The sequence below is a fragment of the Phacochoerus africanus genome, chromosome 9 (genome assembly GCF_016906955.1).
Source record: "Phacochoerus africanus isolate WHEZ1 chromosome 9, ROS_Pafr_v1, whole genome shotgun sequence".
Classification (NCBI taxonomy): domain Eukaryota; kingdom Metazoa; phylum Chordata; class Mammalia; order Artiodactyla; family Suidae; genus Phacochoerus; species Phacochoerus africanus.
Window position 1 is genome coordinate 21637272 of NC_062552.1, and position 14559 is coordinate 21651830.

Genomic DNA, 14559 nt, shown 5'->3' on the forward strand with positions numbered 1-14559 from the left:
CTATTTCTTGATTAAGACAATTCTTGTGATCAACCTCCTAAATGCTCCCTTTACATCTTTGTTTCTAAGTGTGTATATAAGGGGGTTCAACATGGGTGTGATGATTCCATAGAAAAGGGACACCATCTTTCCCCGGTCCTTGGAGGCAGGTGATGGTGGTTGCAGATACATATAAATAGCAGTACCATAAAAAAGTGATACCACGATTAGATGGGAGCCACATGTTCCAAATGCCTTTTGCCGACCTTCAGCTGATTGTATTCTCAACACTGCTTGGACAATAAAAGCATATGATATAAGAATGAGTGTCACAGGTATTAGAAGGAATAGTACACTGATAAAAAATAGTTCAGCTTCATTTGCTGTTGTGTCTACACACGACAACTTGAGCAGAGCAGGGACTTCACAGAAGAAGTGATCCACTTCTTTGTGGCCACAGAGTGGCATCTGAAGGGTCAAGGAGGATTGTAATACTGAGTTGCTGAAGCCACTAATCCAGGATGCAGCTGCCAGCTGGAGGCAGAGCCTTTGGTGCATGATAACTGAGTAATGGAGAGGCCGACAAATGGCTACAAACCTATCAAAGGACATGACAGCCAGGAGGAGACATTCAGTAGAACCCAAGGCCAGGAAAATGAAAAGCTGGGCCACACAGCCGCCATAACTAATTACCTTTCTAATGCTGCGTATGTTCACCAGCATTTGTGGAACTGTACTTGTGGTATAGCAAAGGTCCAAGAGTGAGAGATTGGTAAGAAAAAAATACATGGGGGTGTGGAGTTTGGAATCCAGATGTGACACGAGAATTATTGCCAGGTTGCCTAAGATAGTCAAGATATAAGAAATCAGGAACACCACAAAGAGTGGAAGCTCTAGCCATGGTCGATCCGAGAAACCTAACAGGATGAACTCCTGGGGGACACTCTCATTTATTCTATTCATATTAAGTGGTTCAACTCCTGGTTCTCTGGAATATAAAACATCAGTAAGTTTACAAACACATTTATTTGCTGTCAATTAGTTATAATCATTTTGCTAAAAATTTGCATAAATTTATAGGCTGATGCTATTAATAATGGGAAAATATGTTGACGAAAATAAAATAGTTATCTTTCCAAGTATTTCAATTGTTTCTATTTTTGTAACAGTGTATTAGAAAAATAAATTTCAAAAATTTTAAAGCATATCATTGGTTTCCAGACTTTACAGAACTTATTTTTGATAAAACAGTATTTTTTTTTTTTTTTAATGGCTGTACCTGAGGCATATGGAAGTTCCTGGGGCCAGGGACTAACTCTAAGCCTCAGCTTGATCCTTTAACACACTGTGCTGGGCCAGGGCTGGAACCCAGGCCTCTACAGTGATCAAAGCCACTGCAGTCAGATCCTTAACTCACTATGCTACAGTGGTTATTCCCTAAAACATCAAATTTTGATATTTTGTTATTTTTGTAAATTCATTGCTCTCACTTCTTTTTACCTCAGTACCTACTATTAGGTAGTTGTAGACATAGTTCCTGCCATTTGAATTCATTCTAATTTCTCTTTAATGCCAATGAGATCCTGTTTTTGTGAATCAACTAAAATTCTGTAAATCTCACAGCAACCCCCCAAAAAAACCCCAAAAACTATCTAGCAAGTTATCAGACATAATTTAAGGATATATATATATATTTCTTGTTTGTTTTAGGAGCTCAGAATTCACATACGATTATTTAATAACATGGAAAGTAAGTTAGACACAATTTAAGAAGATATATATATATATATATATATATTTCTTGTTTGTTTTAGAAGCTCAGAATTCACATGGGATTATTTAATAACATGGATTGGTAAGTCTGTCAGGCTTGGGCTCATATGCTGCCTTGTCTAATAAGTCACATCACCCTGGGAATGTTTCTTATCTTCTGATCTTTAGGCCCTTCACTTGTAAAATGAAGACAATCTCCTTTTCTAAGTTGTGTTGATATGAAGCATATATGCACATTGCTTAGCCTGGACCCTGGCCATTAGAAACAAAGCAGTGTGAATGAAAGGACCTATAGTTGCCAGAGAGGAATTGCATATGGTTTCTAAAACTCTCAACTTCCTAAGGTTACCAATGAAAAATGGCCCTGCCAGTTGAAAACTCTCTTTCCCTTTTTCTCTTTAACCCCAAACCATCAGCCCCCAGATAAGGATCATATTAACTTCCTGCAGTGACGTATAAATGTAATTTTCAGTGTAAATTACCTGGCATTGTACTTGGCACATAGAAATGCAGCTGTTAGTGAAAGTAATGATAGTGATGTGGGAATTTTGAGATGCTTTAGGCAAAAGCTGTTCAGAGGCCTGTCCTTCCCAGTACTAATATGTCAGCTCCACCTGCTAAACACGTATTCATCCCAAAGAAATCTTAACAGGACACTCTAAATGGTTTTATCATTTTATCAATACCTGAATATAAGTTTTTCATTATCATTCATATCCATTAGAATGTTAGCAATGTGTATTTTAATTTTGTTCTACTTATTCTAGGACTGTTAGTCCCCTAAATACTGTTCCCTTGCTCTCATTTGACAAAACTTTGAGATACATAGTCATAGATATAGATTTAAAATGTTCAAATGGGAGTTTCCGTCGTGGCGCAGTGGTTAACGAATCCGACTAGGAACCATGAGGTTGCGGGTTCGCTCCCTGCCCTTGCTCACTTGAGCAAGTGGTGTAGGTTGCAGACGCGGCTCGGATCCCACATTGCTGTGGCTCTGGCGTAGGCCGGTGGCTACAGCTCCGATTCAACCCCTAGCCTGGGAACCTCCATATGCCGCGGGAGCGGCCCAAGAAATAGCAAAAAGACAAAAATAAATAAATAAATAAATAAATAAATAAAATGTTCAAATGTATCTTTAAATGAAAAAAAGGTATTTACTGAACATTTGAATAGCATGATTCTATCAATTAAAAAAGAATATTATATATACATATACAAAAGTACTAATATATAAATTAATATTTAGATTAAACGTTACCTTGAAGAATACAGAAGAAAGTGTTACTCCTGGGTAATGGGTATGGGGGAGAGTAAAGATTTATAAATGTACCTATACCTGTTTTTTGTTTAATTTTTAATAAGCAGACATTACTCTTTTAGCATTTTAAAAAATATATCCTCACTCACCAGTTTGCTCTCAGACTAACATTACCTTAGTTTAAAACTTTGATACCCATTAGGGTGCAAATCTTTATAAGAAATTTAATTTTTTAAAAATGCTTCACATTTTCTTAAAAGTAAGTCTAAATCTGCAAGGAGATTTTCTAAGGGATGGATTGTGGAGGCTTTCTTGGTTCTTACTTGCCAAAAAAAAAAAAATGTTGCAAAGAAATGGCAGAATCAGGCAAACAGGATAAATGGCATCAGTAAAGAGAGATTTCCCATCCACAATTTCCTTGAGTAGCACAAGTGCTGGACAGGTCCCCTCAAGTCCATGTAATTGGGATAAATGAAACTCTCTGGTTTACCTAGGACTGCTGAGTTTATTCCTGCTGTGCTTATATAGTTATTAACAGAGCTGCTTCTGTTCTCAGTATTCCCCTTTGGATAAGGTATAAGATCTCTCTAACTGTAATAATCCTCTTTTTTTTTTTTTTTTTTTTTAGGTCATGTCTTTTTAGGGCCACTCTTGTTGCACATGGAGGCTCCCAGGCTAGGGGTCAAGTCGGGTCAGAGCTACAGCTGCTGGCCTACACCAGAGCCATGGCAGCACTGGATCCTTAACCCACTGAGAAAGGCCAGTGATCAAACCCGCATCCTCATGGACACTAGTCAGGTTCATTAACTGCTGAGCCACAATGGGAACTCCTCTAATTATAATATTGAACAGTGAAACAATCCTTACATTATTGTGCATGAGGTATCTCATCATTTAGGACATTTTTCCTCTCACATGGGCCAGTGGCTTTCCTGATCAGCCCTAGATCTAGGGTTACTTTCTCGAACTTAGCCAAAGGAACCCTCTCTGGAAGATTACAAAAGGAAGGAATTGATTAATTATTTTTTAATCAGCTGAACACCTCACTCTGAGACTTTCTACTTACAAAAGTAATAAATTGCTTTTGCCATATTATATTGGTTCATGTATCTTGTCATGTGTAATATCCTCTCATGTGCTGTAATCAGTGAGGGCACAGAAAGGGGAAAATTATTTATCACTCTCGCAGTTAGCACTGGAGCACAATAAGAAATAAAAATAATGGAGCAAGATAGCAATGAGGAAAGGAAACTTGGGAGAATGGGAGATTTCAGAGGATTGAATTCTTATATTCTGCTTTACTTTTATTATTATTATTATTATTTTTGGACATTCACCCATTTTCCAAACACACAGCAACCTCAAATATTTATCCACTCTTAAAAGCGTATCTTTAAGTTGTGGTGTCATTTTGCATTTTTTTCTTTTTGTCTTTTTAGGGCCACCACCCGAGGAATATGGAAGTTCCCAGACTATGGGTCAAATCGGACCTATAGCAACTGGCCTACGCCACAGCCACAGCAATGCAGGATCTGGGCCGGGTCTGCGACCTACACCATAGCTCATGGCAATGCCAGATCCTTAACCCACTGAGCAAGGCCAGGGATTGAACCCGTGTCCTCATACTACTTGGGTTTGTTAACCACTGAACCAGGACAGGAACTCCCCACTTTGCATTTTTAAGTTTTAAGTAATTTGAATTCTGATTCATATCCCCAATGATAGGATTGAAGTGTTTATTAAAACAAAAGAACAAAAATCTAAGAACGTCTTTATCTGTATCTCTGAAATTATATCAAATAGGCTCCTGGGTATTACCTGCAATTGTGGCTAATTCCTTAAAGGCCACTGAGTAGATTCTTCAGCTTTTGAGTAAAAGTACATTGCCAGAGTCTCAAGATAATGTTTATATCATTTTGAGTAGCATTCAATAGGGCAGCAGAAGAAAACATTTGAATTATGGAGGATCAAGGGCATCAGAAAGGGAGCATTAATCCAGAAGTTAATGGAAGTTGATAAAAGAGAATTTTATTTTATTTTATTTTATTTTAATCTTTTGGGGCCACACCTATGGCATATGGAGTTTCCCAGGCTAGGGGTCAAATTGGAGCTGTAGCTTCCAGCCTATACCAAGCCACAGCAATGCCAGATCCAAGCCTTGTCTTCGACCTACACCACACCTCACAGCAAGGACAGATCCTTAACCCACTGAGTGAGGCCAGGGATCAAACCTGTGTCTTCATGGATACTAGTCAGATTCGTTTCCACTGAGCCACAATGGGAACTGGGATAAAAGAGAATTTTAGAAAGCCGCTGATGAGGTATTAACAAATTTTATCTTGTGATTGGTTGGTCTGATATCTATCATCTCTCTACTCAATTCTCTTACCCCATACCTGACCTTTAACTTTCAAAAAGATTAAGTTAATCAGAGTCTGGGAAGTTTCTTTTTAAGCTGCACTATGAAAAAAGCATTGAGACAAGAGAGGCAGCAAGAGTTTTAGTCCCAAATCAGCCATTAAATCATTGTATAATTGGGCAAGTTAATTAATAGCTTTGGATGTCAGTTTTATCTTCAGTAACCCTATAGGGTTGATATTTTCTGTATAGCATAAAAACTTTTTACTATTACATTTTCTCAAATTATCTCATGGCCCTATAAGATTGGCTTCCAAATACCACATAGATACATATTCTTGCTGGAGAATACAATGAATATCAGTAGTAATTTTTCACACAGCTAATACACTGCAGTTTGACATATCAGGATAAGAAAGTTTGTCAAAAAAGATTAATTTTGAAGGCAGAAACAATTTATATGCTCAGAGAAATTACTTTCCCCAGGTCCTGGAGCTAGTAAGTAACATACTAAAGATTAGAACCTAAAACTGATCTGCTCAAAAGTTCTTTTTTTCCATAGATTTTACAAATATATTCAAAATATATTTGAACATATTTGCTTATAATATAATTTATATAAGATATATTATAAATTATATTATACATTATATTATATAATTTATATGATATAAATATTATATATAAAATATATAATTATAATATATAATATATAAAGATTTTTTAGAACTAAAGCTAAATAAATCAGATTTTTTCTGACAAAGAAGTTAGTCTTTGCTGAGATCTGAAATATCAATAGTCCATGAAATGCATGCTTAGAATACTCAAATTTTAGTGTCATTTTATTTAGTAATTTAAAAAAATGTATTCTACTTACCTCCATCTTAAGTACTGGCAAAATTAGATCAATTTTATGTCTAAAACTTGAATTCAAATAGGACTTATTTAAAATGCACAGATACAATGATATCTTTGTTATTTAGCTGTATAACTGATTTGATGAAATTCATTCGACTTCTTTTAGCTATACTCAAAATGCAGCAAGTCATAGTATCCCCACTCAGAATTAAATGGCAGATAAGAATGAACTATTACAGATGATCAGTATGGTGTTCTGGAATCACATGACTTGGAATTAAGGTATCATCTGCTTTCTTTAGAGACCTTTTTTTCCAACCAGCTTTGCAAAATGGATGTACTTTTTCTGTTGATATAGGTATTTGCTTTGGTCTCTGGCAGAAATCTCAAACACTGAATTGAAAAAGCCTTCTCCCATAGTTTATAGTAATTAACCACATACCCAAATGGGAAGAGAGAGGGAGGAGAGCTTTTCAAAGTAATATTCCTATTTCATCATTCATTTGCTCAGCCACCTGTTCTCTAGGGACTGAATTCTCAACTTTCTCTAAGACAAAAGGAGAGATGGTGGGGACTAAAATCCTTATCAAAGACTCTTTGGATTTTGTGCTAGGGAATTGAAATTAGGTTTCTTTTCTAAAGTACTCATTGAATTCTCTAAAGTTACTTAATTACTTCTTTCAGAAAGGAATTTTTATTCCACATGTAAATTCTCTGAGGTTCCATCTGAGGTCATGCTACCAAGTCCTTAATTTGTATATCAGAAAATAGACCTCTATTTAAATTATCTTAAGAAAATTGCTTAACTTGGTTTATGATACTTTTTACATAAAGCAGTTTTTAAAAATTAGCATAGAACCAACATATTTTTCCTTTCATGGATTTTTTAAATTTCTGGGCTTAGTGACTAAGTTCTTTTTCAACTCAAGATTATATACTTTGTCTTGTTAAGATTTAAGTTTTTTTATATTAGAGAACTTAATCCAGCCAAAATATATATAGTTTTGTGTGCTATCTTATGCAGGTTCATTTCAATTTCTTTTCCAGATGAGTAGATTTGGAAGACATACATTTACAATTCTGAAAAAAGATTACAATTTTAACAAACTTGGGAGAAAAAACACAAATAGCCCAATAGGAAAATAGTTATAGGAATAGAGAATAGTAAATCCAAATGACCAACAGATATAAGAATATATGGCCAAATTCTCAAATAGAGAAAGATATATTAAAGTAATCATGACAAAGCTCTTTATACTCGCAAGATTGGAAACAAAAGGAGAATTACATTTTGCTAATGAGAAAGAAGGAAAGAGGCTACTGGTGGAAATCCAAAATGCTACAAGTTTTCTTGGGAAAAATATGGCAATGGCTTCTAAAAACTATATGTATTCTCAATCTGGTTCCATTATTCCTAGGAATCATTCCCATAGAAAGCACTCTAACAGCATATAAAGACAAATGGACAATAATGTTTGATGTAGAAGTGTTTTAATGACCAAAGATGAAGAAAAACATAAGGTCTTTTGATAGGAAATTTACTAAATAATTAACATATTCACAGAATGAAAAATATTTATTCATCTAAAACAAGGGATTGTCGCACTAACACATGCCTTGGAGATTCTTCCTGAGGTTTTGCTGAATGAACAAACAAAAATGGAGAAATACATATATACTATGGTCCTGTTTTTATAAAACAATAGTTTAAGACACCTAAATATGATTTTGTTCTGTATCATTTGTCTGGAAGAGATTACATGAGAAAATATATTTGTGGGATTTTTTAAAGAATAATTAGAAAGACCAGTTCTTGGATAAGTGATTGAACAATCTGGAAAGGAGCAGAGAGCAATATCTAGAGGAGGAAGAGTCATGAACAAAACTAGAAAAGAAAACAAACTGAGACTTTGTGTATATTCAAAAATTTTAAAAAATTAATAGCAGTGGTTGCTTCTGGATATGAGACTAGGAATAAAGTTGGGAATGGTCAGGGTAAAAATTGAACTAGGGTATGAGGTTTTTTTACAGTATTTTTTTTAACAGTAATTTAAATCACAGTTTAAAAAGAAGGTAAACAAAGGACTAAAGAAAAGATGAATAGGAGTTCCAATTGTGGCTCAGTGGGTTAAGGACCTGACATTGTCTCCATGAGGATGTGGACTGGATCCCTGGCCTCACGCATTGGGTTAAGGATGCTGCATTGCCACAAGGTTGTGGATGTGGCTGGGATCCAGTGCTGCTGCTCCAATTTGACCTCTAGCTTGGGAACTTCCATATGTCATGTCTGTAAGAAGAAAAAAAAAAAAGAAAAAGAAATATGAGGAGTTCCCATCGTGGCTCAGTGGAAATGAATCTGACTAGCATCCATGAGGACCCAGGTTTGATCCCTGGCCCCACTCAGTGGGTTAAGGATCTGGCATTGTTGTGATCTGCAGTATAGGTCACAGATGCAGCTCAGATCTGGCATTGCTGTGACTGTGGTGTAGTCCAGTGGCTACAGCTCTGATTTGACCCCTAGCCTGGGAACCTCCATGTCAAGGGTGTGGTGCTAAAAGAAAAAGACCAAAAAAAAGAGAAAGAAAGAAATATGAATAAAGGTAATATTTATTCTGCAGGATGGACCAAATATATATGTCAAAATTGTTTCAGAAGTACTTAAAATTGGACATTATGAAGCAATGCACACTTATCCAGGTCCTGGAAATAGGGGAGGCTCTATTAAGTATTATTATCCAGACACCAGTGCTGAGTCCTTTGAAATAATTATTTCACTCAGTCCTCATAAGTGCCCTGTGAGACAGCCATTCATTATCTTCAAAGATACATAGATCTAGAAACAGAGGTTTAAATAGAATGTTTTGGGAAACTGGTTATATAATACGGAAGTCTTACTTTTGTTCCTTTTTTTTTTCTTTCTGGCACTGTTACCAAAGGATCATATGCCTCCTTTCTTACCACTAAGACTATTTTGGCTGCACCCATAGCATATGGTAGTTCCCTGGCCAGGAATCCAATCCAAGCTGAAGCTGCAACCTACACCACAGCTGCAGCAACATGGGATCCTTAACCCACTGTGTCAGTCACAGCAGGAACTCCTAAGACTCATTTTTCTGAAATCTATTTAATTAGTGTAGTTTTCTTCTTTTGCTTGGAAAGAACTTCTAGAACAAGCTTATTTGGTATGTTATTCTCTGACTCCCTGGACTTTTCTTTTTTAAAGGAAGATGTATTGAATATTGTAATAAAAGTCTGCAGTAGTAAGGTAGGCGACGAACCAAAGCCTGCAGTAGCAAGATAAATCAGCTGTGTTTCTGTAAGAGAAGTGTTATAATAGAACAAAAGGCTGGAGACAACAGCTTATGTGAGAGGAAATGCGGGTAGGTATCTATTTAAATTCTGCGAAAGTTTAAAATTAACTTTTAGGTATTAGAATCCTAAGAGAGTGGTAGTATTCTAAGAAATTCTAAGAAATTTAAATATAAATTACATTCAGCAAATAAAAATATAATGCTGAAGCTTGCTCCAAATAAAAACAGTCACCACAGTGATTTCCTCACCTAACTGCATACTGCCAAAAGAAACATATTTAGTATACACCTTTATCCTGTCATCTGTTGAGGACACTTAGGTTGCTTCTTGGCAAGAAATATAAAAAAAATGCTGCTATGAACATTGGTGTCCATGTATCTTTTCAAATTAGTGTTTTCATTTTCTTTGGGTATATATATATATATATATCTCACCAGTAATATATGTATATGTGTGTATATACATACATATATACACACACACATATATTACTCAGCATAAAAAAGAATGAAATTCTACTATTAACAATAATGTCAATCAACCTAGAGGGTATTATGCTTACTGAAATAAGTCAGACAGATAAAGACAAATACTCTGTATTACCCTTATATGTGGAATCTAAAAAATAAAATGAATGTATACAATAAAATAGAAACAGACTCAGATATAGAGAACAAACTAGTGGTTACCAGTGGGGAGAGGAAATCTAAAAAGTAAAACAAATGTATATAACAAAACAGAAATAGATTCACAGATATAGAGATCAAATTAGTGGTTACCAGAGAAAGAAGCAGGGAGGAGCAAGATAGGAGTGTGGGATTAAAAGACATAAACTAGGGAGTTCCCTTATGGCTCAGGGATTAATGAACCCCAGTAGGATCCATGGGGATGCGGGTTCAATCCCTGGCCTCACTCAGTGAGTTAAGCATCTGGCATTGCAGTGAGCTGTGGTATAGGTCGCAGATGCAGCCTGGATCCTGCATTGCTGTGACTGGGGTGTAGGCCCACAGCTATATCTCTGATTTGACCCCTAGCCTGGGAACTTCCATATGCCATGGCTATGGCCCTAAAAAGCAAACAAACAAACAAAAAACAATAAATTACTATGTATAAAATAAATAAGCAACAAGGATATATTGTATAGTGCAGGGAAATATAGTTACTATTTTGTAATAATTTTAAATGGAGTATAATCTATATCAAATCACTGTACTCATGAAACTAATAATTTATTGCAAATCAGCTATACTTTAAAAAAAAGCCTTTAGTACAATCAACTCCTATTTTATGATTTTCTCTTTTTCATCTAGCTGTGTATGTGTATATATATATGTACATTTTATATGTAAATTTTTGAACCATTGCAATAAGTTGTGGACATTATGCCCCAATGCCCCTGAATTCATCAGAGTGTATGTCCTAAAAACAAGGACATTCCCCTAGCACTTTTTGCAGTATAATCATCACAATAAGGAAAATGACATTGAAATAATACTACCATCCAACTATAGACCCATATTTAAATCCTGTCAATTTCCTTAAAAGTGTCTTTATCATCATCCCTTTCTTTTCTTTTCTTTTTTTAATTTTTATTTTATTTTAATTTGTTTTTTTCTTTTTTTAATCATCATCCTTTTCTTTCTGGGCCAGAATTCAACCCAGAATTATGTGTTGCATCTAGTTGTCATGCATTTTTAGTCTCCCCATATTAAGAGGAAGTTTTCCCTTGTCTTTTATGACATTGACATTTTTCAAGAATATAGGTATGTCATTTTATATAATGTCTCTTAATTTGGGGCATTTGAGTTTTCTTCATTATTCATTTTTGGCAGGAATACCATAGAAATGATATCTTCTCAGTCATCATATAGAAGGCACCTGATGTCCATTTGTCCTGTTATTGAAGATTTTGAATTTTATTACCTTGTTAAGGAAATATCTGCTATGTTTGTCCACTGTAAAACTAATTAAGTATTTTGCATTTATTAACCAGAAAATATCCTGTAGAGAATTTGAAACTACATAGATACCTTCTTTCTTTCCTTCCTTCCTTCTTTTTCTTTCTTTCCAAAATTTTATTGAAGTTGACTTACAATGTGAACTCACTCCCTGGTTTTAGTATTCATTGATTCTTGTCTGAATCAGTTATTATAATGTGAAATGACTTTCCAATCTTACCTTTCCTTCTATATTTATTAGTTGGCATTCTGCAGAAAGGAAGAGATTTCCTTTCTATTTAATTGCTTACTTATTCATAAGTTTAAAGCAGTGTGGACTCATGAGTTCCTATTTCATCCAACTGGCTGTGATCTAGACAGCCTTGTTCTTTTTTTCAGTGGAAAATGGTAACAGAAACAATGAATAATAACGTGAGATAATGGGTATGTTGGCTAATTTTAAATTTCCCTCTCTGCTTTAGTGTTTGTCAAATACCTTTAGGGGAAAATTGCCCTGTATTTCTGGCCCTGAATTCACTTTTCTCATTTAGCTGTATAGGAATGACAGGTTTACGTTTTTTCCCCCCTATATTCTCTTCTAATGGTCCTTTTACCAGCTAAAGATGAGTTATCAGCTTCTTGCTTGCATACAGAATCAGCAACTTCAGGGGAAGAAAAAGCAACTTCAGCTCACTTTTTCACAGCTCTTCCCTGTGTGGCATATTAACTGAATATTAACATTTTTGTCTTTGTTGTTCCAGTTGCTCTCTGATATTTAACACAAATGATCTTTTTTTTTGGATTTATTATGGCTTTTCTAGTTTTTGAAAACTTTTGAAAGCTATTTTATTCTGCCTGGATGCAGAATCTTGATGCAAATTTGAACTAAGTTGTAATTAACAGCATAGATTTTGCTGGTATGGGAAGCTTCAAGGGCAATGTCAGAGTTAGATTTACCATGAAACTGATCCAGCTTAATCTTCATAGACTATCAGTTGTGTGGGTCCCTTCCAAGATTCTTGGAAGGAAGCATTCTAACAATGTGTTCATATAAACACATGTTTTTGTAAAATTTGTTTAAAAAAAAGAGAGAGAGAGAGAGAAACTTCACAATTCCACCATAACTTCCCTCTGCCATAATTCTCATGTCAACTGATCATGAAGTAGCTATGAAAAATTTTGTCATCTAAGAAAAAGTTGTTTTAGGGATACAGTTATGAAGTTCACAGTCATTTATATATATAGGTTAGTTGCTGTTAGCCCTCCTGGTGTAGGAATGGCTTCTAAGAATGGTCTAATTTCTGGCTCTGCTCACCTACTAGCATCATGACATGAGGTACAGAGTCAAAATGTGCAGATGTTTGATGATGCCAATCACCTGATAGTAGATAATTTTCTACAGCTGCTCAAGCCTTAAAATGGATACATAATCATTGTAAGGACTTCAGTTAACGAAGGAGTATATATTCAGAGGCTTAAAAGAGAATCCATAACACAAATGAATACAAATAATTTTTTCAAAAGTTGGTAAAGCTCATATGAAATTTGAAAGAGGTTTTGCAATGTTCAAATAAAACTAGTGAGAAATTATAGGCCCCTGATTTGTACAAACAAAATATCTTTTAGTGCCATTTTTGAATTTGTTTATTAAAAACAACTCAGGAAAAACTTTAAGGCAAATTAATAACATATTAAAAAAGAAAAATAAAAATGAGTATATTAATTATTCAAATTATATTTTCTTCCTTATAAGACACAGTAACTCATTAAGTGGAATAGATAAAATCTGAATAGTGTCAAGGAGGAAGAAATATTCCTCTACCTCCTAGGATTTTCAGACTAGTCTAAGAATTAAATTGACAGGAGACAGAATAATAGGAGAAAATTAAACAAAAGTTTAATAACACATATACATGGGAGAGATTGAAGAAAACCAAGTAAGTCTCCAAAACGGCCGAAACACTTAAATACCATCTTCAGCTAAAGATAAAAAAGAATGTTGGAGGTCGTGGTTTGAGTCTTCAAAGGGGAGGAGGACAATTCACTTAGAGATGGAAAAGCAGGTCATGGCGCAGTGGTTAACGAATCCGACTAGGAACCATGAGGTTGCGGGTTCGGTCCCTGCCCTTGCTCAGGGGGTTAACGATCCGGCGTTGCCGTGAGCTGGGGTGTAGGTTGCAGACACAGCTCGGATCCCGCGTTGCTGTGGCTCTGGCGTTAGGCCGGTGGCTACAGCTCCGATTCAACCCCTAGCCTGGGAACCTCCATATGCCTCGGGAGCGGCCCAAGAAATAGCAGCAACAACAACAACAACAAAAAAGACAAAAGAGATGGAAAAGCAAATGGCTACACCTTATGTTCTACATCCCCAATAGTAAGTGTGGTGGTCAGAATAATGGTCCCCAAAGGTGTCCACACCCTAATCCTCATAATATATTACCTTACATGGTAAAAGGGACTCCAGATGTGATTAAGTAAGTATTTTGAGATGGGGAGATCATCCTGGATTACCTGGGGGTGGGGTGGGGCTCAATGCAATCACCAGGATCCTTATAAGAGGGAGGCAGAAGGGTCAGAGTAGAAAAAGAGATTGGAACATGTTATGCCACCAGCTTTGCAGATGGAAGATAAGACCATGAGTCAAGGAATACAATAGCTTCTAGAAGCTAGAAAAGGCAAAGAAACAGATTCTATCCTGGAGAAGGAATGCAGCTCTAAAGATTGAGGAATCAGGCTCCAGGCCAAAACCCTATGCGTGATTTTTCAGACCTGACCAAAGGCAGTCACAAATGCTTTACCTGACAGGCCTCGTGGCATATAGCTACCCTCCCAACAGACTTGGTGTGTTGCCAGTACATTCAGTCTCTGGAGGGGGCTGAAGCCTAGGATTCAGCCCTCCATCATCCCTACCTAATCCCCTACCCTCACCCTAAAATCGTACTCCTTATACCATCTTTGGGAAAGAATGACCAGTGGAGGAAAATGGGAAGGTAGAGTACCTTAACTCATTGCTTTAAAAGAGTACCTAGTATAAAAACCTTACGTTTTTAATTTTCTTAAGAAATATGAATTACAGATATGTGT

The 14559-nt window shown here is 35.8% G+C and overlaps 1 protein-coding gene across 1 annotated transcript; it reads right to left on the reverse strand.

The window, feature by feature from the left end:
• Positions 1-942, reverse strand: LOC125136174 (olfactory receptor 2B2). The gene has a single exon (XM_047796878.1). The coding sequence runs from the start codon at positions 940-942 to the stop codon at positions 1-3; it is 942 nt and encodes a 313-aa protein (XP_047652834.1).
• Between the last annotated feature and the right edge of the window lie 13617 nt (positions 943-14559).

What these genes read in the sequence shown, in the direction of transcription:
- LOC125136174 (XM_047796878.1), bottom strand. Translation starts at nt 942, where the DNA reads ATGAATAGAATAAATGAGAGTGTCCCCCAGGAGTTCATCCTGTTAGGT.